Source organism: Pteronotus mesoamericanus, unplaced genomic scaffold, assembly GCF_021234165.1.
Source record: "Pteronotus mesoamericanus isolate MK-2021 breed Mesoamerican mustached bat unplaced genomic scaffold, CSHL_Meso_final contig_41, whole genome shotgun sequence".
NCBI classification, from domain to species: domain Eukaryota; kingdom Metazoa; phylum Chordata; class Mammalia; order Chiroptera; family Mormoopidae; genus Pteronotus; species Pteronotus mesoamericanus.
Window position 1 is genome coordinate 9403107 of NW_026555152.1, and position 27023 is coordinate 9430129.

At 46.2% G+C, this 27023-nt stretch overlaps 1 protein-coding gene across 1 annotated transcript in view; it reads right to left on the bottom strand.

Annotated features, from left to right (window-relative positions):
* Nucleotides 1-827: 827 nt before the first annotated feature.
* The window catches only part of SPATA13 (spermatogenesis associated 13), a 155160-nt gene continuing 128964 nt past the window's right edge, over nucleotides 828-27023 (bottom strand). The window contains exons 5-13 of the mRNA XM_054577201.1: nucleotides 18047-18183; nucleotides 16749-16928; nucleotides 16219-16404; nucleotides 14273-14452; nucleotides 12570-12802; nucleotides 11572-11701; nucleotides 9024-9396; nucleotides 6448-6522; nucleotides 828-4824 (exon numbers count right to left, since the gene is read on the bottom strand). Coding sequence (XP_054433176.1) covers nucleotides 4649-4824; nucleotides 6448-6522; nucleotides 9024-9396; nucleotides 11572-11701; nucleotides 12570-12802; nucleotides 14273-14452; nucleotides 16219-16404; nucleotides 16749-16928; nucleotides 18047-18183 — 1670 coding nt within the window. The 3' untranslated portion in view covers nucleotides 828-4648. The remainder of the gene's footprint in view (nucleotides 4825-6447; nucleotides 6523-9023; nucleotides 9397-11571; nucleotides 11702-12569; nucleotides 12803-14272; nucleotides 14453-16218; nucleotides 16405-16748; nucleotides 16929-18046; nucleotides 18184-27023) is intronic.

Here is a 27023-nt window from a genome sequence, read left to right on the forward strand (position 1 = left end):
TAGGTCACCTCGCCACAACTCTTCCAGAGGAAATGGCCCCAGCCCTCCATTCTCACTCCTGCCTGTATGTGGTACCAGTTTGAATCCCTGGCCAGCCTTTGAGAGGCTGACTTTGGTTCCCAGCATTTTCACCCCACTCCTCCCAGGGCCTCCCCCAAGCTAAGCCCCCTCTTTCTGTCCAGCCCCAGGAGGGGAAACCAGCTTGGGAAGTAGGTGGCTATTAAGAGTAAACAAAACAGTGTGGGGACTAGCTGCCTAGCAACCTTTATAGGAATCCTTTTCAGATTACAGTCACAGCAAACAATGGGCTATTTACTGGCTTTTCTGAGCCATTAATTAAAGGAGGAAATTGTTATCTACCCCACCCCGGAGGGTAAGTAGGCCTAGGGCCACTAGCAGATCGGTGGAGGGGCCAGCAGCAGGGGGCTGAAGGGCACTTGCACTGACAGCGGAAGGCTCTGTTGTCCACTTTCTGCCTTTAGTGGGAAAGCTACTGCCAAAAAATGGGACTTCTGCTTTTGGGTTCTGGCTTTAACAGTCTTATTCCCAACGTTTAGTGACTTTTTTCAAGTCAAATGGTCCCTATTCACTTCTCTCAGAGCCTTCTTTCCGCCATACCTGTCCAGTGGTTCGATCATGTGCATTTATGGACAAATTATTACCGAAAAGAAGTCTATCGATGTCCAGGCAGGAAGTGCACTGTGAATCCCACAAACCTTCCTGACCCTCTCTCTCCATTAAAAAAAAAAAAAAAAAAAAAAAAATCTTATTCTAATACTCAAATGCACTACTAGAACCAGTTTGGCAAATTAATTTTAATATACAGATACAAAACAAATATAGATTCACAGCATTTACAACAAATCATTCAAATAACATTGTAAATATATATATATGTTTTACAAAAACTTCATTCAACAAAAATACATTTCAAGTTACAGCAATCTTGTATAACATCTTTCACCTGTCGACAGCCAATTCATCAGTTTGGAAGCTGTCACAATTTATACAGGTAACATCATCTTGATTATTGATGGGTTGAAATGTAAAGGTTACTAAAACCCTTGCAAAGTACATAAGTCAAACATGAATGATCCTAATACTTACAAAAGAGACTAAGTATGAAATCACAGCCTCAATTGAAGTGTTTTCTAAACACAAATGTTGATGCCTATGGAATAACTAAATGCAATATTGTTATGTATATTGTAGCTAAGTACATTTGCATCAAATATTTAAACTTTTGGGCTCTTCAAGATCAGATAGTTTTTACTTATTTTTTTTTTCAAAATCTTTTGAACTCCACTTTCACCATGTCCATCCTGAGAGCAGCATGAGCCACGTGAAATTTTAACAGAGAGAACAATATGTAGGTTAAGTTTATTGCAGGGGATGGCTGTTTTTGTGCAGTTTGACCTAGTTGATTTGTGTGTGTCCTGTAGCCTTGAAAGGACATGTATTCACGCTTGTTGGCACTGTCCTGTGAGGGACACATCTGTTTTCTCCCCTCTAACTCCAGATAATCAGGCTGTTCTACTCTGGCTAAATAAGTTGACTTTATTGAGGAATACCAGCAATTTGGGCATATTATTATCTCCAATTGGTAAAATACCGCATCCCATGTCTTTTGCAAGAGATTTCTATTGTGAACCAAATTTTCAATTAAATGCAGTTTTGCTCTGTGTCTAGGATTGAAGGGATTTTCTGAACAGGCACGAAGTTAGTCCTTATCTAGATTAGGTATACAAAGACACAACAATATTCAGAAATAGCAGCCAGATGGAAATGAAATGTTTTCAACTACAATATCAGACCCAGGTGAAAGAGATCAGATCTACTGAAAACAAACTATGCAGATGGTCCCATCAAAGCTCTGGCAAGCTGCTGCCACTCTTTTTCTAGTTTTCAGCCCAAAGACAAAGAATGCTACTTCTCCAGAATTTTATAAATATCCCATTTTATGATTGCTTTTATCTACTGCAAAGTTGCCCTGCATTTTAGGTATGGCCAACATTGGGTTGCTCTTGACCCAAGGCCAGTGCAACTGTCTTTCAATAGAGTTGTCAAATTCTGGAATATGAATGATAGAATAGGTGAAAGTCATCAAAATTCTGTATCAGCTCTTCTTTTTTTTAGTCCACAATTTTATGCAATGTAGGGTTAAAAAAAGAGAGAAAGAAAGACAGAGAAAGTGAGATTCCCAATGACATTCATATGTAATGCATATAGAGGCTGTTTTTTTCCAAGTGGAATATGTGACTTAAGTCAAGAAGGAAGCTTGGCAAACTAAAATTAGACTACTTGAGCCATCTATTCTTTATAGATCTCAGGCATTTGGTAAAACAACCAAAGCTAGACATGCTGACTTAGAGGTCAAAGAACGTTCTGTCTTTTTAAATCTATTTTAGCAGTTTTCAAAATCAACTGAAAACCCAAGCAGGATCCACAAAAAACAGATCTTTGATCAGGTGACTCTCACATAGCACAGAGCTAACAGACCCCAGGGCCCTGCAGGCCCAGGGCTCCGAGCTTCCTGTTCTTGGTAGGAGCCCATGAACGAGCGGTGGGGACCAACGTTAGGGCTCAGCTGGGAAATAAGTCGGGACTGGTCACAGAACTTAAAGCATTTCTTCATTGCCCATTAATAAATATTAGTAAGTGGAAGCCCACTGAGTGGCTCTTAACTCGCTGAATACTCATTTAAAATATAACCTAAGCAAATAATTCTCTTTGCTTCCTTAACATAATTCTGTTATATTAAAAACAAAACACAACCAACTGTTCAAAACTGCTGTATATACAAACAATTCTATTTAGCACAAGGACCCCTATAGTTATTGCTGAGGGGCCCACAAAAAGCATATTTAGTATAGTTTACAAAATATATCATTTTTTGTTAGTAAAAGGGTCAGTTATATAAATGTAACTGAAATTGAGATGTCTACTCAAAAATGAAACACCCATGCTCGCGCACGCACTTACAGCACCTCCTTAGAAACTTCCTCACAGAAGCGGCCGGGGTCATCGGCCATGGGGCGGTACGACCTCCCAGCCACATGCCCAGCAGGGAGCACACGGAGGTGCAGAGTGGGCTCAAGAGCAGGAATGACTTTCTGACAAACTGCTACATTACGTCGTGCTAAGCTTCACCCAAGAGGTCCAGGATTTTGTCTCCTTGTTACAGGACTTCACCTCCATCAGGAACAGCTCCGGGTGTGGGGAAGATGTAGAGAGGGGAGGAACCATGCACCCAGAGACTCAGGTTACACCTCCGCATTTGACAGCACAGGTTTGTTTATTCTCAAGCATGGGTCTAGTAGAAAAAAGAACTTTCTGAGAGTAGCATACAAAAAAGAGATTCTCAAATAGAAAACCACAAATGGTGTCATACAACACCCGCCCATCCAGTGCACTAAGTAAATACAATGGCATCTCGCTTGCAGAGACTGTCTTCTCCAGACATACGTAAAAGTTGGTTTCAACAAAATTTACATTATAGGCAAAGACTAGGAAAAAACTGTTGATAGGTATCAGCCCATGTGGCCCTCGTTAAAAAAAGACTGCTCTCTGAGTCTAGATATATTTTGTTAAGGTCTCTTTTATAAAGTGGACTCTGTAGACACTTGTTGACATGCTAATAATGGCACAGTTAGCACTACTATTCGGGTTTATGCAACCAAGTGCACTCCGCATCTGCAGCTGGACTGCTCGGAAGCTCATGCTTTCTCAGGGGGCTGTAAATGCCATTATAATTTAATTGTCAAGGGCGCCAGGAGTAACTGATGCAGTAAGAATGCCTTTTGATTGGTGCATTTGCATAATCACTTTACATTAAAGTGAATGGATTTTTATATTGCAAACAGATATGTCTGAATGTTCTTAGGTTATGATGTGTGCGTAGACATGGTTTCTGCTCATGGAGTTTACACACTGCGCGTGGGCAGGAGAGTACCTGACTTGAGAAGGGCCAACCTAGCCCGCGTAGGGTTTCCTCTGCCTCCCTCCCTCTCTGGAAAGCAGCCTCACCGTCGGGAGGCTGAAGTCAGCTGCTGTGCTTGCAGACCTCCCTGCCACGCAACAGGCTCATCCTGCTTTCCCCTCCAGCCTGCAAGGGCAGAGCAACCAGGCAGGATGAAGACCGCACTCCCACGTGGCAAAGGCGTAGATTCAGATGACACCTGGGAACACGACGTCTGTGGTAATTCCCCTCCTAATACCAGGGGAGAGAAGCAGGGCTTTCCCGTGCCAGCGACAGGCAGTCTCGCACCAACCCGAGGACCACCATTCCCTTCAAATCAAATGCAAAAGCGCTACGTCACCCGCCCTTCCTCCCCTCCTCGCAGCACTGTGGACCTGGGCTGCAGCACACTCGTCATCAGCGAGGCTCGCAGGGCTCTCTGCTCAGCACTCACTTTAGAGCACGTCACCAGGTCCTCAGTCTCGGCCCCCTTGGCACAGGTCACAGAAGGTTCCTGTGCATGTGAAAGCATCACCACCTTCTCCCCCTTCCAAGGAGGCAGCTGCGTCTCTGAAGACTGAAGGTGAGCCCAAGTCCTTCTCGTCTGTATTCACCCCCAAAAGAAGTTTCCAGCACCGGGGCCATAGAGTGTCCTTGGATTGAGCACAGTCCAAGTGCGGCCCTCCCGTTTCATTTCTTGAAAGGGGTGAGTTTGTGGAAGGTGTGCCAGAACAGCGAAGGCTTCCTCTTGGGTTCTGCCAGGGCGAACACCTGCTGCTGAGGGACGCTGGTGGGCACGGTGACGTGGCGCTGATGCATGGGGTGTAAGCTCTGGTGTGGCGGGGCCGCGGGACAGCCACTGTAGCCTAACTCAGGAGAGGAGAGAGACGGCACATGGACTGAGGGTCACTTCTTAGCCGAAAAAGAAAGAATAAATAAAACAGTGCCAAGACTTGAATTCTTAGCTGATTCTCAATTCACATGAACTGAAAGTACATCTGAGAGCTGTCATAACACGTTCAGCCCATACTATGTGTGGAGATGTGACGTAGATTATCTCATTGAATCCTCACAAAAATCCTCCCAGGAAGGTACCGTTACAGCAATGTGACCAGGAAGAACACCAACCAGAAAGGTCGTGTAAATTGCCTCGGTCACAGCGCAGTAAGTGGCAGGATTAGAACTGGACTGCTCTTTGGGATGAGAAGCAACAACATGCTGCCGGCCCCCCTACTCTGTCACTAGCTGTAATGATTGGGAAATTAGTTGATTTCTGTGTCTCAGTTCCCTAAATCTAAGGTGGGGACAACAGTGCCTGCTGGGTTATGTGAATTACACAAGTTAACATAAGCAGTGTGCCTGGAACAGTGCCCCCAATACTCAATCATTTTAATTAAGGCTATTTTATTGGAGTCGGCATTTTAAATTTGTGCAGAGGTCATTAAAAAGGCTTATTAAAATTAGCTACAAGACCACACAGTAGCCGTGAAAGTCAGCGTGGTAAAAGGAAAGACTGTGGGCTTTGGAAGGAGCCAGGACCTCAGTCCAGAATCCATCCCTGCCTCTGACTTGTTCCTCGTCCCCCAGGATGACAGGGAGGATGAAACAAGGTAACCCATGAAAGTGCCGGATAGGCGATCATTCATTCCTTCAGGGGCTAGTTGTAAGCTTAGTGGCTCTTAGAAGATACAGAAACAAATACATTCTAACAAGCTGGTTATTTCCTGGTCACCTGGCATTAAAAATGGAGTTGTGAGTTGTCAAAAAGAATACAGTGGATTTTTCTGCCTTGAACATATTTATAACTTGGCTGGGGGGAGCGGGGGGAGAAGGTGGGAATTTTGCATTTGAGTGGAGGGAGCAGGGAAGTTTTGAGTGTGGTTTTGGTAATGACTTCTTGGTGTAGCAGTTGATGGCTTATCACAGCCCTAGGCTGAACTGATCTTTGTTTTTGTATTTTCAGTTAGGAAAATACTGAATGGATAAATACCAATGGGTGAATCCCTCTTGCAGTCAATTTGAATTAAGTTTATAAAAATATAACATTTTTGGAATAAAGACCTACAGTATTTCTGTTGCGCTGGGATACCAGCATTACCCGTGTGAGGACAATCTTGGCTTGTGCCACAGGACCCTGGAGTATGTGCCCTGGGCGTTGATATTTTTAAATAACTGCCCAGGTCCTTCTGATGTGCATGGAGGATAGAGAACTCCTGCTCTAAATAAGCTAGTGTGTCTTCCTTCTCCTTAACTCAGCTCATGATGTAATGAACATCAGATCCTTTTTTCTTACTTAAAGTAGAATGTAGCCTGCAGGGGACACGCAGTTGGGGTTGGAGATTTCCTCCTCACGTGCCCAAAAGGTGCAGGAGGGGCTGATCTGCCTCAGACTAGTGACGGTATCATCATCCCCTCAGAATGAGGAGGCCCCTGCTTTTAATGCCAGTGCTGATACACTTTACAGAGATGGCGGCGTCTGCAGAACTTACCTTTTGACTTTCCATGTCCTGCCTTTTGAGCATTTAACATGGCTAGTTTCTTTTGATTTTCAGAAATTTCCATTCCTGGATTTAGAAACAAAGGTAATACATACTCAAAACAATTGAAAACATTTTAGAAATAAACTTGCACCATAACCCACATTACCCCTGAGGTAGTCACCATAACCTGAAGAAAAGAACCTTAATCCTTGAGGAACTAGAAGAGGTTGAAAAGACTGGAAAAGGAGACAGAAGGAGCAAGAATTATCACTAGGATGGCCACAGAATTATTCTCTAAACCAGGACACTGGAAAGACCAAAGTGGAGCGCTGCTGGTAAGGATGCACAGACTAGTGTAAACCCAGGCAAGTGTTCATACAGTCACCCCAATTATCACCCTAAAGAATAAGGCCCTGGAAGGAGAAGACAAATCAAAGGGGCCCCCAGCCTGCTCACCCACCTGCTGTGGGAGCTGAGTTTCACCCTCCCCTGAATATAGGTAATACCTAAGTAACGGGAACTGCATTACCCCAATGGTAGGGAGCATGAGGAGAGAGGCAAGGACAGAGGCGGAGGAAGCTCACACTGCCAGACTGGATCCTGCCCTGGGCGTGGCTTCTGCTCGGTGGAAGGAGACCTGGGCAGAGCCTCTGCTACCTGGGGTCACGTGCCAAGGCATGCACTCTGCCTTCGAACACTCTGCTCCTGGTGCCCTGGCTCCTCCACATGCCTGACATCAGTCCCTAACAGGTCCTAACATCTCCTTCAGGCTCCGTACACTGACCCCTGGCATCTACTGCTCTGAGGCCCATGTAGCCCTGCCTTATTGCCACCCTCCGTGTCCAGCCTGGCTAATGGCATGATGATCAACCCACACGTCATGTATTGGGCACCTAGGCTGACAAAACATGTCCGTCCACTCTTACTCAGATCACGGACTCAATGGCTCCAAGAGTGCCTCCTTCCTTCCTTCCTTCCTTCCTTCCTTCCTTCCTTCCTTCCTGCCTGCCTTCCTTCCTCCCTCCCTCCCTTCTTTCCTTGCTTCCTTCCTTCCTTCCTGTCTTCCGAGCACCAGCTATGGTGAAGTGCTGGACTGCAGAGGTATGATGTCAGCTCCCTCCTCGCTTCTCCTGCTCAGGGGCAGAGTTGAGAAGTATTTAGAATGCCCTTGAGATATTTGGTTCTCTCTGAGGAACAACCAAAACACATCAAATTACAAATGATTTCAAAGCCTGCACTAGACAACATTACATGGCAGGTAAAAATCAGGATTTTGCAGATCTCTCATTTTGTATCTGAACATATGTGACCAACTATCTGAAGAATTTTCGGCATGACAGAGGGATGAGCCTCATTCCAATGAGGCCTGAGAGTCAAAAGCTGCACCAATATATGGAAGTCGCTGGGGATCAGCTTTCCTCTTGGAATAAAGGATACTTTCACTTAGCAGAAGGGGCCCCCTGTAAGCAGTGGGTTCTGTGCCATTAGAGGTCGAGGTACGAGCCAGTGCTCACCTGTTACGAGTACTTCAGAGGAGATTCCTGCTTCTGACAGCCTCACTGACTTGTAAAAAGCCTTTTCTACTCTAACACATGATCCCATGAAACTTCCTGTGGGTCAGAGCAACATCTGTGGCCAAGCCTGGGGCCAGTGCTGGTGACACACGCCTTGGGGAGGGCCGACAGGGCACCTCCTGGTTTCATTCTGGCTTTCCTTGTGGCAGTGGGCAGGGAACAGAAAGGGGACGGCCTCCTCCTGTATCTCGCACCGCAACACCTTTGCGGTCTGGGCCCAGGAGGGCCGCAGAGATGCGCACTCTTCACCCCACCTCGTCTCTAGGGGTCCATGGTCCCTATGGCATCCTGACTTCCATTCAACAGTTTATGTTCAAAACCCTGCGGTGCCAGGAGGCACTGCAGCCTGGCTCAGAGGCTGTGAGTGCCCCCACTGTAAATACCAGCTCGATGGTTTATCTCACCAGACAGTTGACACCTAGAGGGGAGTAGAGCATCAAAGACCAGGGCAATCCCGAGTGTGGAGAGGCATGGCTTTCACTGCCGTACAGGGTGCTTCGTGGCTGAGAGATGGGGAATATGCAGGCAGGTGTGGGGCTGGCATGGCGCGTGACAGCAAGGTAAACTTAAAATGCCTTAAAGGCACAGCTGAAGAGGAAGCCTCAAGGATCACCTCATATTTCTCATGGCCTGGGTGACGGCCACCAGGGTGTGACTCAGTCTCTTGGGCACACTGAGCTGGTTTTAAATGTTGCTTGGTCATGCTGTAAGAGTGGGCAAAGGCCTTGACCTCAATTTTCTCATCTGTTAAATGGGCATAGAAATAGTACCCATGTTTTGAAACTAAATGAGACCATCTCTGTAAATGTGGAGCACAGTATTGGCACATAAATATTGCCAGTAGTGACTACATCTGTCATGGCCTGTCCTGTAAGCAAGTTTAGAAATATTTACAATTTGCACATCCTTCTCTTTTCCCCAGGGTGGGGTTTAACTCTTGGGGAGAAGGCTAGAGGGTGAGATTGGAAAGCAGAGGCCAGCGACACCCCGGGGTGCCGAGGTGCTGCTTACCCATCGCCTGGTCCTCCTGCACCCGTCTCCTTTCATCCTCACACGCCTGCAGCCACCTCGCCTTGTCTTCTTGTTTCTTGGCACAAAACAAATGCACCTCATCAGTGGTTTTGCTGACGAGCTTGAAGGCGTTTTTCACGCTGAGATTCCAGTCCTTGTCCCGCCCATCCTCTAGGTCCACGAGCTCCATGTCATCCATGTCCACACGGCCCCTGTAATAGAGCATGTCCCTGCGCAGCAGGTCCTTCTTGCAAGACACCAGCTGGTGGTCGAACAGAAAGAATGTCCGCTGCTGGCTCTTGCCTTGCTTAGTGATTCTGGTCAGCTCCCCAGAATGGATCAATTCTGAGCTTCGGTCTAAAATGTCCTGTCCCTGGAAGATGAGAAAGACCTTTCAATTTTCACTCCTTCAGGTGTTGGGGATATAGGACAAGGCCCTGGCCCAGAATCTTCCCCAGATTTTCCAGCTGCCCGAGGCCCATTCACACATGGCCAGAACCTCAAAGACCATTTAAAACCTTGGTTTGTTAGTCTTCTTGTGTGTGAAGTTTCTTTCGTTTGTATCATACTCAGTGGGAAAATGTTACAGTGCCTCTATGTAATCTGATGTGTCTTCTTTTGTCAGAAAGATCGGTGAAGAGTCTGCTGGACTAACGGAGTCTGATCACGGTCTGACGTGGCAGCTGACCCAGGCTGACCCTCACAGAACGAGGTCCACCGGTAGGTTTGTGCACTACAGGCGCTCTGGCTCTGTCAGGTGGGGAGCACCTTCCCTGGAATAACTAGTTTAGGGTCTTTGGAAACAAAAGGCCAGATGGCAAATTACCAGCAAGAAACTGGTAAACTTTTGACAGAAAGTTATCTGCTAAGTGCCAGAGTCCAAGAACTCAAGGAAAACCATACTTTTATCATATTTAGGTGGGGTCTAATCCAATGGAACTTGATGGTTCTTGGTATGACACTGGCTTTTAATTTTATAAATTAAAGATTTTATTCTCCTTTAATCTTAGTCATACACATTTTTTTTGTAGGTAAATGTTCTTGACTTCCAAATGCTTCTTCTATTTACTTGCCTAGAGCAATTCAGTGCCCTAGATTCTGCACTTGCAAAATAAGAGTGATCTCTGAGCCCCAAAAATCTATAAGGCCTTGAAATACAGGTATTTCTTTCCCACTTTTACCACTCTTATGTACTTTAGTTAAAAACCTAACTTCTCAACCCAAACTTTCACAGTCCTTTGGGAGATTGAGTTTTGACCAATCGGTTTGATGTAGGATGAATCTTGCTTGTTTTAAAGACAATATGAACAGCATCAATTTTATTCTTAATAATGGCCATAGAACCTCGTGATTACCAGCATAGACTCTGAAGCCAGGCTGCCTGCCTTTGTTTGAACACAGTTTGGCCACTTCCTAGCTTTGTGGCCATGACAAGATACTTAACTGTTCTGTGCTTCAGTTTCCCTATCTGTTAAATGGGGGTAGTAATTCCCACTTCATAGGACTGTTGAGAGGATTAAATGAGTTTCTACATATAAATGTCTTAGACCAGTGCTAGGCATGTGGTAAACACGATATAGGCACTAGCTACTGTCACTGTTCTTGTTTTCATGAATAAATAAATGCATGTGTGCGCACGCGCACAGGCACGCTGGGCCATTATGATAGCCTGTGTTAAGCACTGCATGTGCACGGTCTTAAAATCCTTATAGTAGCCCTTTGAGTTAGGTAACAGTTTCATCTCCACCTTATAGATGAAAACACTGACCATCCCCAGTTCACACAGGATTTACACACAGGCAGCCCATGCAGCTCCCCAGTCCATACTATAATTTGTACTTTAAATGCTCTCTAGCTGCTCTCGTGAAGCTTACTCTCTCGCAGGAGAGAAAGCACAGGCAATCAAGTAATTACAGACACTCTTCAGACTTTTCTGGTGGGGGTGTGAGGTAAAGTGGTTGACTTAAATTCATGATATGCCTCAAAATGTATCTAGGTATCCCCTGCTTTTCAAAAGCTCTCTTTGTACCTTTTTACTTTTACTAAAGACCTTCATTAGTACCTGTGTTTGCTAACTGAAAAAGCCAAAGAGAATTTTCATTTTTGCCAAAAAGGGTGAGAAGTGAAAATAGAATTCAATGTTTGTTTTGCAGCAGCTGTTACAGAGGCGGCAGCGTCCTGAGCAGCGAGAGTGGCCCCGTGAAGCTCCTTCCCTGGGAACCACACTCAGTGTTTCAGCATCAAGTTGCACGAGCTCTGGGCTATGTCTGTGAGCATCTGTGCTTTATCTCGGTTTATTCTGTGCATCATCAGCAAGATGTGTCCTAAGGTACTGGTCTTTGGCTTTGCACCATTTCAGTGTATGAAAGGTTTCATAGGAAGGCTCTAAGTTAGGATAGCAGGGGAATCCTGTGTATTGTAAAGTCATGAGTATAAACTACCAATCATAGGACATGAAAGTATGTCATCAAACTAGACCAGAGGTGGGGGAGGGTGTGAGTGGTGATGGACGATGTGTGTGTGTAGGGAGTTGGGGGTGTCCACTTACCTCCCAACCCACGATGGACACTTGCCACCGGGCTATCTTGTCTATGCTTTCCAGCTTGCGTTTGTGCTCATTGATCAAACAGGCTACGTTCTTCATGGCCTCATATGCTGCCTTTATGTTATTGTAATCACTGAAAAGTGGGAGGTTAATTTTAACCGTGACATGTAACTCGCAAATGAAGACTGACAAAATAATATGCTCCATCCCCAAATTGTATACTAATAGTCTAGACAACGTGACATTTAAACAATAGCCATTGTTTCCTTTTCCTTGTTCCTCCATGAACAGGCTACAGTCTGCGTAGGTCAAGGGAGCAGACCAAGTGCAGTTCAGAATTCATTGGGATAAGAATGTTGTCCTTCATTTCCCAGAAACTACCATGAATGAAAATAAATGCCACAAGAAATGTTTTAATCACAGTGACAATGAATGATTTTCATTACTAAAGAAAGGACAGCCTTTATTATTGCTTTCATTCTGATATAGCTAGTTTTGCTATAGAAAGTACTTTAATAACCACTAACCATTTTCAAGAGTAATACTTTGCTCTGAGTCCCATCTTTCATGTTGCTCGGGCAAGGACACCAGAGGACACCAGCCATAGAAGGCTCACAGAGTGAGTTACATAAATGCCAATGTGGCATTTACCTCATCAGCAAATCTCTATTTCTGGTGCTTTCCATATGCTACAGTCAAATCAAAATAAAACATTGCCCCCAGCAGGCTCCTGTTTCCAAGGCCTCTAAAACTAAAAAAACTGAAACTACAGTTCTAATCAACACATAGGCTGAGATGTCCAGTATTAAAAACTTCCACATTCAAGCTCTGCTCAGTATAAATAACTTTAACATTCTACACAATCTGAAAACTTCTTCCCATAAAGTTTCTACAAGTGACAAGCCTGACACCTGAGCCTGCTTGTCACTCTGGGGACAGCGGAGGGCCCCAGCGCGCGACAGGGAGAATGGGCCTTGCTGCCCGCGCGGCCTCTCTCTCACCTGTGCTCCTGGGTGGTGTACTTGAGCAGCTCGGCCAGCTGCAGGGGGTACTTGCAGATCTTCTGCACGGGCGTGAGCAGGAAGCCATCAATAGCGATGTCAATCATCTGCTGCAGCAGGCGGCAGGCCTCGAAGAAGTGCCGGTACCGGCCCTGCTTCATCAGGTTGGCCAGCTCGGCGCAGGCGCCTGGGTGGTTGTTACAGTACTCGGAATAGATCGCGAAGCCCTCTTGCTGGGGAGGGGAAAGCAAGCGTCATCAGGCTATGGGTGGCTGTGGGCTGGACGACGACAGGCAGCAGCCCGTTCTATGTGCGGGGGCATTCCTGGGAGGAGGGAGATGGCGCGCCAAGTCCTTTTGCGATGTTTTTCACGCCCGCATGAGAGGCCCGGGCGCCCTCCGTGGGAAGGGCCATTTGCAGACTCTCCAGCGGGGTGCAGGGAAAGTCTGCTCTAGGACTCAGAGCCCTGGCCCCCTTCAAAGCAGCTTTCCACAGACCATGACAGGGTGTGCCACAGGTGTACAGGGCTTCCCCAGGGGAATGGCGCCCTCTGCTGACACCCTCCTCACCCCACCTCTGATCTAAGAGAAGAAGGTGCTGTTTTTATGCTCAACTCGCTCCCTCCTTGACCTCTTTCTTTCCCCAATAAACTCCCTGACCATGACCGAAAGGTGAGGATTCAAAGCCACCGCCTTCTCACCACAAATCTTCTCCTTACCATCCCAACACCTGGCTTCCACATGCACGCCACCCTCCAACCTCCCAAGGTAAGCCCTCCACTCACTTCCTTTCTCCTCAGGTCGCTTCCAAGCTGCGGCCACCCGAACCGCTCTCTCCCTGACACCCTCCCTTCTCCTGACCTCTGCAGAGTCTGCTCCTTCCCTCTCTCCACCCCTCATTGTGTTGCATGGCCTCCTCCCTTCCTCCACACTCCCGGGAGCAGGCTTATGGCTCAGCTCTCAGGCCTCATGGGGTCAATCTTCCCACCTCACTACCCCTACAGCATTATTTTCAGCTATTTGAAAGCAACCACCCTGGGGACCTGCTCCACTCTACTGCCCCTATGAAGCTATTGGGCCCAGCGACCAGGGAGTGCTGCCTGAGGAGGTGGTGGTGGTGCCGGTGGTCATTGCTGTTATTATTATGCCCTGGCCATTCTGGCTGAGAATAAAACCTTCTTCCTCTGAAAAACTTATTATTAAATAGTGACAGTCAATCATCAGTTAAATGATAAGCTAATGCCATCATCACACAGCAGTCACACACATGGGTCCCAGAACCCACAGGCCTCAGTCTGAATTCCCACCTGCCACTTACTAATGTGTGACCCAGAGCCAATGACTCTCTGGGCTTTAGATTCTGCATCATTGTAAAATGAGGACAACAATCATACCCACTGCACATCAGCATAAAAGCTAAGAAGAAGATCCGGAGAACAGTGTTTAACATGTTATAGACAATTAATAGGTAATATTAAAAAGTACCCCAAACTGCATAAAAGTGGGAAGACTCTGGAAAAATGGACCTGGGTATTTAGCTAAAGATTAACCATCTGAACCAATGAACTTAATTGACAAGTGACATCTCCATTCTATGGGAAATTAATCTAGCCAGCAAAAAATCAAGAATAACGAGTATTTTTAGCAAGGAAACATTTTGAAATTAATCGAATGTTATGAATAAAGACGTGACGGGTGACATACATGTTGAAGAAAGCAGGATCCTATTTCACTTAAATGAGGTTCCTCTTTATTGTACTGTTTCTCAAGGTCTTTCAGGAACTTTCTTTGGAATTTGTAAATGTCTTCAATGTTTCCAAAAATGGTGGCTAGTTGCGCAACAGTAAACATTCCCGTGTGCTTGCGACACTGTCGAATATAGCCCTGCAAAAGGGAAAGTAACCTTTAAAAACCTAATTTGAAAACTCATAGAAATTATTTTTTTTAATAATACAGTATTTGGAGTCCAAAGCTATTGTCTTAGAATAGATTTTAATTAGAGAAAATTATTTTAACCTCTAGGGGTCTCTGATGGAATGATCATACTTTCATAATTATAATGTGCCATATTTTTAAAACAAAAGGAAAGAGAAAAGATACGTGTGGCTAGATTTATCATTCAAGAAACCATATAAAGTTTCCAGATTATACTCATGAAACAAGTGGCTTAGTTGCAAATAGTAGCTCAAAAATTGGTATTGTTACACTTTTCCTAAACTCTTGCAATAACCCTTCTCCTATCCCTAATTTTACTCCACAGTTGAGAGGGCTTGTCAAATACCGAATACCATGGCTTGCCAAACAGCTCATGCAGCTCTCTGCAGGGGCCAGGAACATCTTACCCAGGATTCTACCTTCACCTACATTTCATACGTGGCATAAGTCCGTTGATCGCTACCCCGAGGCCTGCCCTAGTTAGAAACTATTAATTATACACACTGTTTGTACTAGGGCTTAGGTAGGAGTTAGTGGGGTAGGAAGGAAAAGCCATAAATATATGTAATAATTATTCCCAAATTAGTGTCATGTAATTACAGACTAGACTGACTATATGGTAAACTCCACACCACTGACTTATCTGGTATGAGTTTTAACAGAAAGACAATGGAGAGAGAGGTCCAGGGTACCAGCTCTGGGGCAGACTGCCTGGTTGAAATCCCAACCCCGCCACTTAACTTCTCTGTGTCCCAGTTTCCTCCTCTGTAATACAGGGCTAAGAGGACCTGCCTACTGAGAGTTTTCTGAGAGTCAAATGAGTTGATTCAGGTAAAGGGACAGCACATAGTCCACACCCAACAATTATTAGCAATTCCTTTTATTTTCCTAAAATGTTACTTTAAAGAAACTCCATTAGCCATCTATTATACAGAACAAGATGGCTGACATAAAGCAGCCACACACTGGTGTACCTCTACCTGGCCAGTGAAGCCAGTTACAAAATGTGCCACTGTCTCACTGCAGGTTGTCTTGCAGTGCTGAATCGCCACAGCTGAATTGAGAGCACAGAGGTCCGCACTCAGAGCCAGCACAGCTGGAATGACGGCCGAGGCCAACGACAGTGAAATGCTCACACAAAGCCCATAAACACAAAAAACATCATGGGAGAAATAAAGTGAATTGCATAGAATTACTGCAACACTGTGGAATATGGCCTTGGCTATCACTCCATAAAACCATTTTTTTCTTTGTTTATTTTTGTCTACATCTAAATGACTCAGAATCTCGTCTGTGCGACAGTGATTAGAGGCAGTTGGGCTAGACAGTGAGAAACCTTTGATTCTTTGTAAAGTCCAGAGAGTTTCACTGCCGGGGTGTTGCCTCCTCTGACAGTCACTCACCCTGAATAATCTCAGAGCTCAGCCCTGGAAGGGACAGCGGCACAGTGCCCTGAAAAGAGGACTGGCTGCGATGCGGGCGGACAGCCATTTATGCTCACCAGGGCCCACGAGTATTTGATGAAAGAGCAGTCTGTGCAGGGACCAGGGCAGTGGGAGGGGCGAGGAGAAAGGAGAGCTCTAGAAAACTATGTCCATGGAAACTACTGAAACTATGGAAAACTATGGAAAATGACTGGGGACAGAAGAAAACCATATGGGCCTATCAAAGAGCCATGTGACAACCTCAGTGAGGCCACATGTCTGGTGTCTCACCTCACAGATGTCCTTGAGGTGCTTGATGTATACCCGCTCGGTGTTCATGATCTCCTGGATGACGTTGGTCCTCATCTGGTGCTTGCTCTCCGAGTGTTTATGGCGGTTCTTGCCAGCATCCTCCTCCGGCTCCTCACCCTGGGTGCTGCTGGAATTCTCGGACAGCTCTTCCTGATTGACTCGCAACTGCAGTGCACACAGGAGGGACAGGTGACCTGGGGAGGCAGCGCCGGAACCAGACCAGAGGCCTCCCTGGTTCCGCTTCCCCACGCCCAGTAAGGGAGGCAGCCTGACCCTCGCCCGCCCTGCGTACTTGGCAGAGCCATGTGGCGCCAGCAGCTCAAAACACATCGGCAGTGCCAAACAACTGGTTACCTTAGTTAAAAGTTTTCCTTCAGCGCGCTTGAATTTCTAAAAGGTTCGATTAAAACAATGACAAAGAACTCAATCTGTACAAAGAATGAGTTTGGCCGGAACCTCTCGGCCGCTCCCCAGAGACAGCTGTGAAAGTGGAAAGCGCCGACACTCACTCTGACAAAGCTGGCGGGGAACCAGGCTTCTTTGTCCTCGCTCCGGCCCCACCACCAGTCCTTGTTAGAGGCTTCCAGAACCTGGATGACATCTCCTGCCTTGAAGCCCAGCTCCTGATCATCCATGGTCACGTGGTCCCACAGGGCTTCTGCACACACCACGCTGCCATCGCTGATCAGCTGGAACGGAGAAGGCGGGGTGCTCAGTGCAGAAGCCAGGTGGGCAGAACAGGGAGGGAGTCTGTGCGCTATCTCAGGGTCAGATGCACGCCTCCTGGTTCTCATCTGTATATAGCAGCGGCTTTGGGTCAACACTTACTGATTGTTACACAAAAGGAACAGAGGAAATAGTGCCAGGGAAAAAAGGATCAGCTGAGCCTCTGTCACATGCTCGTAAAGGAAACCCCAAATCCACTTTTTAACAAATGTATAAACAGCTCACTTATCTGTACCTCAGTTAACTAACAAATCTGAATGTCTCCAATATTCACTCCAAAAATGAGCAGCCAAGCAAGACATGGCTGAGCCAAGCCTCTAAAGGTTGTGCTCAGGCTGAACCATAAGACCTCAGCTTCAGCCAGAACTTACTATTCATACTTTATTCATGTTTGAATAAACTTTGTATCTAATTGTACAGTTTACTGAGATCACAGAGAACACAGCATGCTTTCTGGATATTCAACAGTTAATAATAAAAGTAAAGAGCAGACAGAGCTCATCTGAGTCCTCTGCAGGGGCAGAGCGGCACATCCATCCGCTCGGTGCCCAGAGATACCATCAGAGTCAGGGCAGCAACGGCTGCTACGGACGGGGACTCACTCCCTGGGACCACTACCTGCCACACGCTCTGTTCAAGACTCCAAAAGCTAGTGGGGCCTTTTAGAAAGATTTCTGCAAAAAAGCCTAAAGATACAGACTGATAGAAAGAATGGCAGATTCACAGTGAGAAACATGTGGTTGATGTCAGCTCTGCCATTTGCCAGCAAGTAATTTAACCTCTTAATTTCGGTGTGTATTAAAATACGGATGCTATAACATCTACCTCTTAGAGCAGCTGTGATATTTATGATAAAGAGAGAGCGTGTCGGAAACTGAGCAGCATGGCCCAATGCCACGTAAAGGGAGGAACTTAATCACCTAAGTTGTTCTTGAAAATGGCAGAAACTCAGTGTCTGTCTAGTCAAAGTTCTCGGTCTTAGAGTATGTTTAGTAAGAAATAAGCAGAGCACAAAGTCTGAAGCGAGGCTGGACCCTGGAAATCGGGCGCCCGCCGACCACCCCCGTGTGGAATTCTGTACCTCGTTGATGGCCAGCTGCTCCCCGCCCGGCTGCAGGTATCTGGGGCTGGCCTGACAGAGGTCTTCATAGCTGTAGTCCTCCTCACTGCCGTTGTCATCCGCTAGAGCCGACGACTCAGTGCCCCCATCTGAGGAAACTGAGAAACAAGTGATGGCACGGTTTAGAGACACAGCTAACACAAAATTTTAAATGGCAGAATAGACGACGACAGAAAACACACGCCCCCTCCAAGGGAAAGGAATCATTTTAATCTTACCCAGAATAAGAAATCATTAGAACATTTCTACTGATCTATTTATCCAAGAGTAGCAATTGATGCTAAAAGGAGCTGGGGTTAAATGTTATCTTAAGTAAGAAGGGGAACATTTCAGAAAGTATTGCCAGCGCTAACACACAGTGTTATGTTGTGAGTTAGGATACTGAGTGAACTAGGTGTGATTTAGTTGGAAATTGGTGCTGCCAAGTGGCCATCAAAAATATAAATAGAGATAATGTTTCTAAGCAACGTGTTGATAAAGCTTGAGGAGGAAAAGAAAATGAAAAATATAATCATTTTTAAAAAGCGTCTGCTTCCATCTTTTACCTGCAAGGCTGTAGCACTACTAAAATCATTAAATATAATTAAGTGAAAACATGTAGTCATTTTTACTGGTTTTCCACTCACTATATCAGAATTAGGAATTTATCAGAAAAAAGAGAGAGATTTTAGGCATGGGTCTAACATTTTGGATTAGCCACCTTGGTATTCAGATTTTCTTTCTTGACACAATGGGCTACTCTCACCAAGGCTAATCTGTCCTTAAGGAAGGGGATTTTAAAGAAAAACAGAGCATCCCTTTTGAAGAGAACAGGGAAAGGCTTCATGGATCGAATGGCGGCTAGATTTGAAGCGCACGGGATGTGGACAGCAGTACATCTAATAAAGGAAGAGACCAGAAAAGAAAGGTGGGAACATACTGCTGGGGACTTCAAGAGCTAGTGTTGGCAGTGGGGTTGCTCTTTAGGGTCGAGTAAGGGAGCGACAGGTTTTGAATAGAGGTCCCTGACGCTATAAAAAGAGCAAGGCTTAGAGCCACAGAGGCCTGGTTTGAATTCCAGCCCTGCCCCTCTGAAGGCACGAGAGCCTAACTGAGAAATGAAGTCTCTCTGAGCTTCACACTCTTCTGTTGGAAAAAGTATTTTCGTTCTTTTTGGAGAATTAAGTGAGCTAACGTGTGCTGACCTCCTAGCACGCTGGGCTCAGAGCTGGAGCTCACTCTCAGAGAGTTGCTGTGGTGACGGCAGTGAGCGTGGCGGGAGCAGGGCTGGTGGGACAGAGGCTGGATCCCGGAAACCCGGCGGCGAGGCGGGTTCACGGGAGTGAGTCGTGCAAAGGGGGCTGCCCTGCGGAAATGGCAGGGGGAACAAAACTCAGGATGGCGTGCAAGGTGAGCTGACGTGCGGAGCAACAAAGACCATCAAGTCCATAATGGTTTGAAAAATCCCAAGTTACTGGGAAAACTACGGAGAAAAGGAAGTCAGCGAGGAGCCAGTGAGGTGAGGATGAGGGCTGGCTGTGGGCAGCATTGGGACGGAGCTGTCTGTCCTTGCTTTTACCAAGGACTTGTGATTCTGAATTGCTAGTAACTAAATATGAAGGCACAGGTCTACTTTCCAAACAGAAGCTTTTTTTTTAAACGATATGGTTTCTATTCTTTTTTTTTGTACTTAGTCTTCAAATCTGATGGGCATTTTACACATGCAGCCCATGAAACCTGGACAAGCCACGTGTCGGGTGCCCCACGTGCACGGCCGGCCCTGCCCCAGCCCCCGTGCCCTGCACCCCAGGCCCTCGCAGCTCCCCCACTTCCCCTTCACTTTGGCGATGTGATGTTGCAAACAGCTTTTTAAAAGGAACACATTTTGCAAACAGAGCCTAGAATCTGTACACTAAAACAGCAAAAACTACTGAAAAATATTTGCAACAATGAAGGGTAATACGCATTGTGAAAACAAGCTTTATGAATATGTTTCAAGCATTAAGTTCTCAAGTCTTCCTTGCCGAGCACAAGCAGGACCACAATGATGCCGAGGGATAAGGCGAGCACCTGACGTGCGATGCTGGGAAGGCCGGCAGGCAGCCCCTGCGCCGTCCGCAAGCTCGCTCCACTCCTCCCAAATGCCGCCCTCTGCGCCTGAGCTCTGGGCAGAGGACCTCTTGTTGATGTCCAACACACCAGGTCTCTACAAGGGCCCATGCTTTACAGGTACTTTCCCACGGCCTGGGGTGCCCCTCTGCAGCTGGGACACCCCACATCTTAGCTGCAGTCACCCTCCTCTCCACAGCTGCTCTCCCAGCCCTTCCCTTAGGCTTCCTTCTATGGCGGCGCTGCATGGTGAGGTGTAAACCACCGGTCGCACATCTGTGTCCCAGTCAGGCTAACAGGTGGTCTGCTCACACCTAGGATGGTGTGGACATTGGGAGAGTCAGGGAATTTGGCATGTGCTGATGATTAAGAAGCTGAGTTGGTGCTTTTGGAGGACAGGAGGATCCTGGGCTTGGACTACATGGTGCCTGGCACCGTCTTTTACCTCACTACTGCCTCCCTATTCCCATGCCCCTCTCATTCAGAAAACTCCAGGGCCTATGTCCGAGAGGTAAAAGTGAAAGTGAGCTGCCTTTCACTTTTGGGAGGGAGGAAGAAATTGCAGGAACAAATGTTCCTGAACCTGACCACAAAGCCAAGCAGCAGAGGAAAGCTCTCCGGACACCTGGCACGGCCTTCTACACCCCCAGCTTGCTCATCGACTCACCGGGAGAGGCAGCACCTGGCCCACGGCACTGCAGACAGTGCAGGTGAGGGGAGTGCAGACAGGTGGGCGGCAGAGAGCCAGCTGTGTGTGTGTGTGTGTATGTGCATGTGTCTGTCCCTGGCCGGGGCTGAGGACACATACCAGGACCCTCTCTCTCAGGGGGGCCTTCCTCAGGAGTACAGAGCTGATAGTGCACCTGTTGCCCAGTGCTGGGGGTTTAGGGTAGGGGTCTTGGGAAATTTAGGCTGCCCCGTCTGAGAAGGGTGTGTGAGCCTGCGTGAGGCCTGATGCCTGCCGCCTCCTGTGCTGTGGTGCGTGCTTGCAGGCAGAGAATACGAGGTCACCTGGTCTAGGGCACTTGCCTGGTGTGTGTGTTAGGATGGGGACGGGGAGAAAATCTGGAAGGAAGCAAATATAAATTTTTTTGAACACACACAAGTCTGCCTTAGACTACAAAGGGGATAACACTAAAAAGCTGAAAGTCTTCTCTACCCAGAGTCCTTAGAGCGGCTGCCCAGACTCCCATCCCACAATGAGGCTGGTCAGGGGCTGCAATGTTCTAATGATCCCGGGCAAGAAGAATTTACATAAACCCCTGGACTTTAGGGGGCCCAGAGTGGTAGGAATCTTGCAAATTCAGCAAGCACTCATCTACGCAGCCTGGCACCAACGGCACTGCCCCTTACAACATGTCCGCAGTGGTTGGCCAAAGGCGAAGGCCAGTAAAATAAGGGCGCCTGAGCCTCATACCCACAGCAAAGCCCTTAAAATTACACTTTCTCCCTTGAAGACCCATTGAAGAACAGTGTTTTCCTAAGGAGAGTTCCTTATCACTGGATCTGGCTGTTGTTGTGATGATCAGTAAAGGGAAAAAGAAAAAGTCAGTAGTGGTAATGTGCAAACCCACAAATTACAAGCCTGACAAAAAAAAAGGGTATCATTGATAGACTGTTAAACCTTTACAGGAGGTACTGGAATAAAGTTCTTTGGAAAGAGACTACAGACTTCATATATTGAATGACCTCCGAGTAGCTATCATAGACACTTAGAAAAATGGCTCAGGCTGCGGTGCTTCCTAAGATTTCAACAGTGAATGTTTTAACACCATGGGTTGGTATTTACTGAGCTCCTCAGAAACAAGAGGGTTCTAAGTGCTTGGGTCAGTCAGGTGGGGCCAGAGGCCTGGGGTGGGAGAGATGCTATGTGTACATGGGAAGGGCTAAGGAATTTTGACTGAAAATGCCTGGGAAATTGTCCTAGCTCTAGGAACTTTCTAGCTAAAAGACCTTGGGGCAAGTCACTTTATCTTCTTCCAACCTCAGCTTTCCCATCTGCAAAATGGGAGTAGGTTTATACATTTGATCTCGTTAGAGGTCATTCTTTTTCTTATGCCTCTTACATTCCACGTCCAACTCCTCAACAAATCCCGACTCTCTCTTCAGAATGTGTCCAGAATCTGGCCACTTCTCACCGCTCTCCTACGACTCAAGCCGTGGTCCCTTCGACTTGGGTCAGTCACCCCAGCAGCACCTTACTCGTCTCCCTGCTGCCGCCCCTGTCCTCCTCCTCCTACGATTTGCATTAAAGCAGCCAGAGCGATAGTGCTACCCCATTCAGAAGTTGGATCATTCACTCCAAACCATCCACCGGGGAGAAAATCCACTGCCCCCAACAAACAGCGCACGCCCACCCGCCTCCCTCAGCTCTGGTCCTGACGGCCGCCTGCTTCACACCCCAGGCACCGCTCCCGCAGGGCCCGCTGCCCCCGCCCCCCGCCCCCCGCCCCTAAGACCACAGACTCTCAGCTCGCCCTCCCCTGACCACCCCATTTAAAGCCGCAGCTCTCACCCCCACAAACTCTTCCTTCCTAGTTTATTTTTCTCTATAGCATTTTTCACATCTAATATATTGCGTTCATCGTTGGCCTCCCCTAACTGAAACGTAAACACACAAAGACAGTGATTTTTTTTCTGCTTGTTCTTAATTTTACTTTTAATACCTAAACCACTGTCTGGCACACATAGCTGCTCAGTAAGTTTTTGCTGGATAGATGGACAGATGGATCGATGGAAATACTGCATACAAACTAAGAGCAGGGCTTTAAGGTCAGTCTGACCTGGTTTCAAATAATCATGTGGCACAAATTCTTTTTAAATTTTTTTTTTTTTTTTTTTTTTTTTAGTGTGAATCCTTAAGTTCCTTTCTTAGGTTTTTCACGTGTCAAGTATGGATAATTATACCCATCTCACAGGGGTGTAACTTACAGTGGGTTGTAAATTCTCAATAACTAACTGTTATTAGTTTGCTGTGAGCCTCAAATGAAATGATGACATATGAAAGCACTGAAAAAACTTAAAAGAAATGCAAGACTTTCTTATTGCAAACTTAGAATGTGCCGGAAATTGCTTTAAGCCTTTTTGCGTGACTCAAGCTCATATAATCCTCACAACACTGCTCCATAGTGAGTAGTATTAGTTTTCCCAACTTACAGATGAATAGACGGAAGTCCCAAGACCACACGGTATGTGCAGACAGCCCACACAATCCAGCCCACACAACCTGACGTGGGAGCCACATCCACATCATCTAACTCCTGCCCACTGGGGGTCATTGCCTCTTCCAGGACAATACTAACTTTGCTACTAGTGGAAAGACAAAAGTATGAGACAAATACTAAAAAGGACTTAGAACCCCAAATCTAGTACTTCTATATCACTTTGGATAGTAGCAACATTCACGGGTCCTCTGGCTCCTTTTATTAATTTTTTCTTCCTACTCCTGATCTCTGTTTCCAGCTGGGTCTGCAACGACCTGATTAAGTTTTGTTGTATCCTTTGCCCTTCATGACCTTAACTACTGTATGACTTTATAGACCCTTCTACATCGACAATTCCTTGTGTCCCTGCCTGTAATCGACATGAATTTTATGGAGCGGGATTTGTCAGCGTCTGGTATCTTGCTGGGAGGGATTTAGCACTGCATCCGGACACTCTGTGCACATAGCACAGTTTGCTCTTGTTCCCCACACTCACTGTCTTCAGATGTGTTTCCCTCTGGAGACCACAACCTCCTCCACAGAACGGGCAGTCTTTTTCCTTTCATATCCCCAGCACCCAGTGTAACACCTGAAGTACAGAAGGTGCTCAATAAATCTTTCCAACTGAGCTGCAAACTACTGATGAGGAAACTGAAGTTCTAAGAAGTTTATTTACCTGGGCTACACAAGTGCTGGGTCCAAGGCAGGATGCGCACCCAGGTCTCCCTGCCTCCCATTCCGGACTCATCCCAACCTCTAGCAGGAAATCCTCTCGGAGACCTCATACCTCCTGCCTCCACCGCCCCCCATCCCCACCCCAAGTGACCCTATTTGTTATTTCCAAGGTAAACATAAAATGGTTTCATCATTTCCACGAGTAACTACATATAGTTATCTACTGTATGATGACAAAATTCTTACAGAGTATTTCAAGGTCTTCTGTAACCTGGGCCAGTCTACTTAAACCATCGTTATCTCCCACTGGGTGCCAAGGCTGCAGCTGGGCAGACCCTCTGCAGCCCAAACCACAGGCTTCCTGAGGCCTTGCCATCGCTCCTCACGTGGGTGTGGAAGCTTTAACTTCAATGGCTTCAAAATCTTTGACAATGAAGTTAATAATGATATTTTGCATGATATAGAGCTACTATAAATTCTCAAAATGTACTTCAGCAAAATTAGGGGAAATAGATATATTCTCATAATACAAGAGTAAATTTCTTTCCTTCTTTCTATGGTGGAAAAAAATACATTAAAATTAAACACCTTAACCACCTTAATGCACAGCTCAGTATGGTTAAGTATATTCACATTGCTGTGCACAATCTACAGAACCTTGCGAAACTGAAACTTTATACTCATTAAACTGTAATTCTCCCTCCTTCCTCCCCCGTTCCCCAGCAAACATCTTGCTCCTTCCTGTTTCTCTACATTTGACCACTGGTTACTTCAAATGAGTGGAATCATACAGTCTTTATCCTTTTGTAACTGGCTCGTTTCACTTAGCATAACATACTCAAGGTGCATCCACATGGTCAAACATATCAGGATTCGCTTCCTTTTTAAGGTGGAATAACATTCTTTGTGTGTATGTACCACGTTTTCTTTATTCATTCATCTGTTGATGGACATTCATGTTGCTTCCATCTCTTGGCCATTGTGAATAATGCTGCTATGAACATGGGTGTGCATGTATGTCTTTGAGATCCTGCTTTGAATTCTTTTGGATATATATCCAGAAGTGGGAATGCTGGATCAAAGAGTAGTTCTATTTTTAACTTTTAGAGAAATATCTATACTGTCTTCCATTCTGGCTGCGCCATTCTATATTCTTACCAACAGTGTACAGGGTTCCAATTTCTCTGCCTCCCTGCCAACTGTATTATTACTTGTATTAAATAAATCAATGTGGAAAAGCCATTTTCAAAAACGACCTTGTAAACATGGAGCAAAGACTAGTGCAAACTGAAATCACTTTTAAAACCCCAAACTCCTAGACATAATGTTATGAGGGAAGACAAACTGTGTCAAGTTGAGTGAGAATGCCTTTTTTCATCTAAAAGCTCTGCATGTGGATTTTTTAGCACATAACTCTGGATAGGGACAATTCGGAGACAATGCAACTTTTCCATAGGGTATATATGTATAAATAATCTAAGTTGTAAATAATGACTTTTTAACATTCTCATTTAGTCATCACAGTTAACATTCTTCTGGAATGGCTGTCATCCCAGGTCTCCTGGTCCTTGTACTGGGGCACCGTCTTTGCCTGGCGTCATCTGTCCAACCAGCCCTGCCCCTCACACAGTCCAATCTTAAGGTTCAGCCCCTGAATTCTCCTCTCGCCTCCAAATCTCAGTCATCGTCCTTGCTTCCCAAATGAACCCACCAACTCCCCAGGCTGCAGACGTCGACATGTCCAGGCCTGGCCAGGTGCAGCCTTAGGAACAACTGGAGAGAAGTTCCTACCCATAGAGAATAGGCCAGTTTTTAAGTCAGTAGGACTGTTGCAAATATGATTAGAGATGATTTAAGTTTTTAACAATGCCAACAATAAACAGCTTCCACGCTCCTCAGAAAACTGACATTCTTCTGTCTGAACTTGTGGCGGGACGAAACCTGACAACTGATTATGAAGGCGAGTTTTTTATGACAGGAAACATTAAATATCACCAACAAAGAAAACTATTTTATAACACGTGCAACAGGACAAAGACTTCCTATAGCAGTTATGCACACAGGAAAAAAACAGGCCTTCAAGCTCGGGTCTTGGAGGGAGCTTTTCTCAGGACATACAACAGGTCTCTTTGCTCTCTGGTTTACTTTTGCTTATTTTAAAGGCTTTTGATCAGAGTGACAGAATTTCAAAAGCACTTGACGGGAAGTTCCAAGGCCATGGTTTGGGTCCCAGCGAGATGGGTTAGAAAAGGCCCTGATCTCTCTAAGCCTTTGCTTTCTCATCTGTAACTAAGTGCCAGCTGTCTCACCTGCCTCACACCGCAGAGTGGATGTGGGAGTGTTTTGTAAACTAGAAGGAACGGCACCCTGGGCTTCATAATCATGCACTTGGCAGGAAGGCAATGCGGGTGCTGGCTATTTTTATAACGGGCGTAGGCCATCCCCAACACTAAGACCTAATGAGCAACACTCTTCCCAGTCGGTGTGGTTCCCATGGGGGGATTCCCCCTCACTAAAATCTAGAGTGCCTCAGGGAAATTCCCACACTTAGAATAATCTGTCACAACGTGTCTTTCAGAAAACCTCCTGCTGATCAGACTTCCTCAAGTTTGAGAGAAGCCATTCTCACTTCCCATCTTAAAACCGGAAACAGTAAACACAGGCAGGCAGCCAGTCAGTGACAGGGCCGCGGGCAGCTTCCAAAGGCCACTGCTGTCTGCGCTGAGGCCGAGCCCAGGCCCTCATCATCACGGGGACTCTCAAGCCATGGAGATGCACACGGAGAGAACGAGCTGCTCACAGGAGGTTGACCTTCGATGGCCAAACAGGACCAATCCTCTTCAGCGGATTCCCAACTCCCAGGGATGATGGCATTAATCACATGGGGCATGTATAGAAAAATAGATTCCTGTCCTAAGATGGACCATGGAACCAGGTTCTCGAGCGCATGGCAAAGTTTGCTGATTATGTAT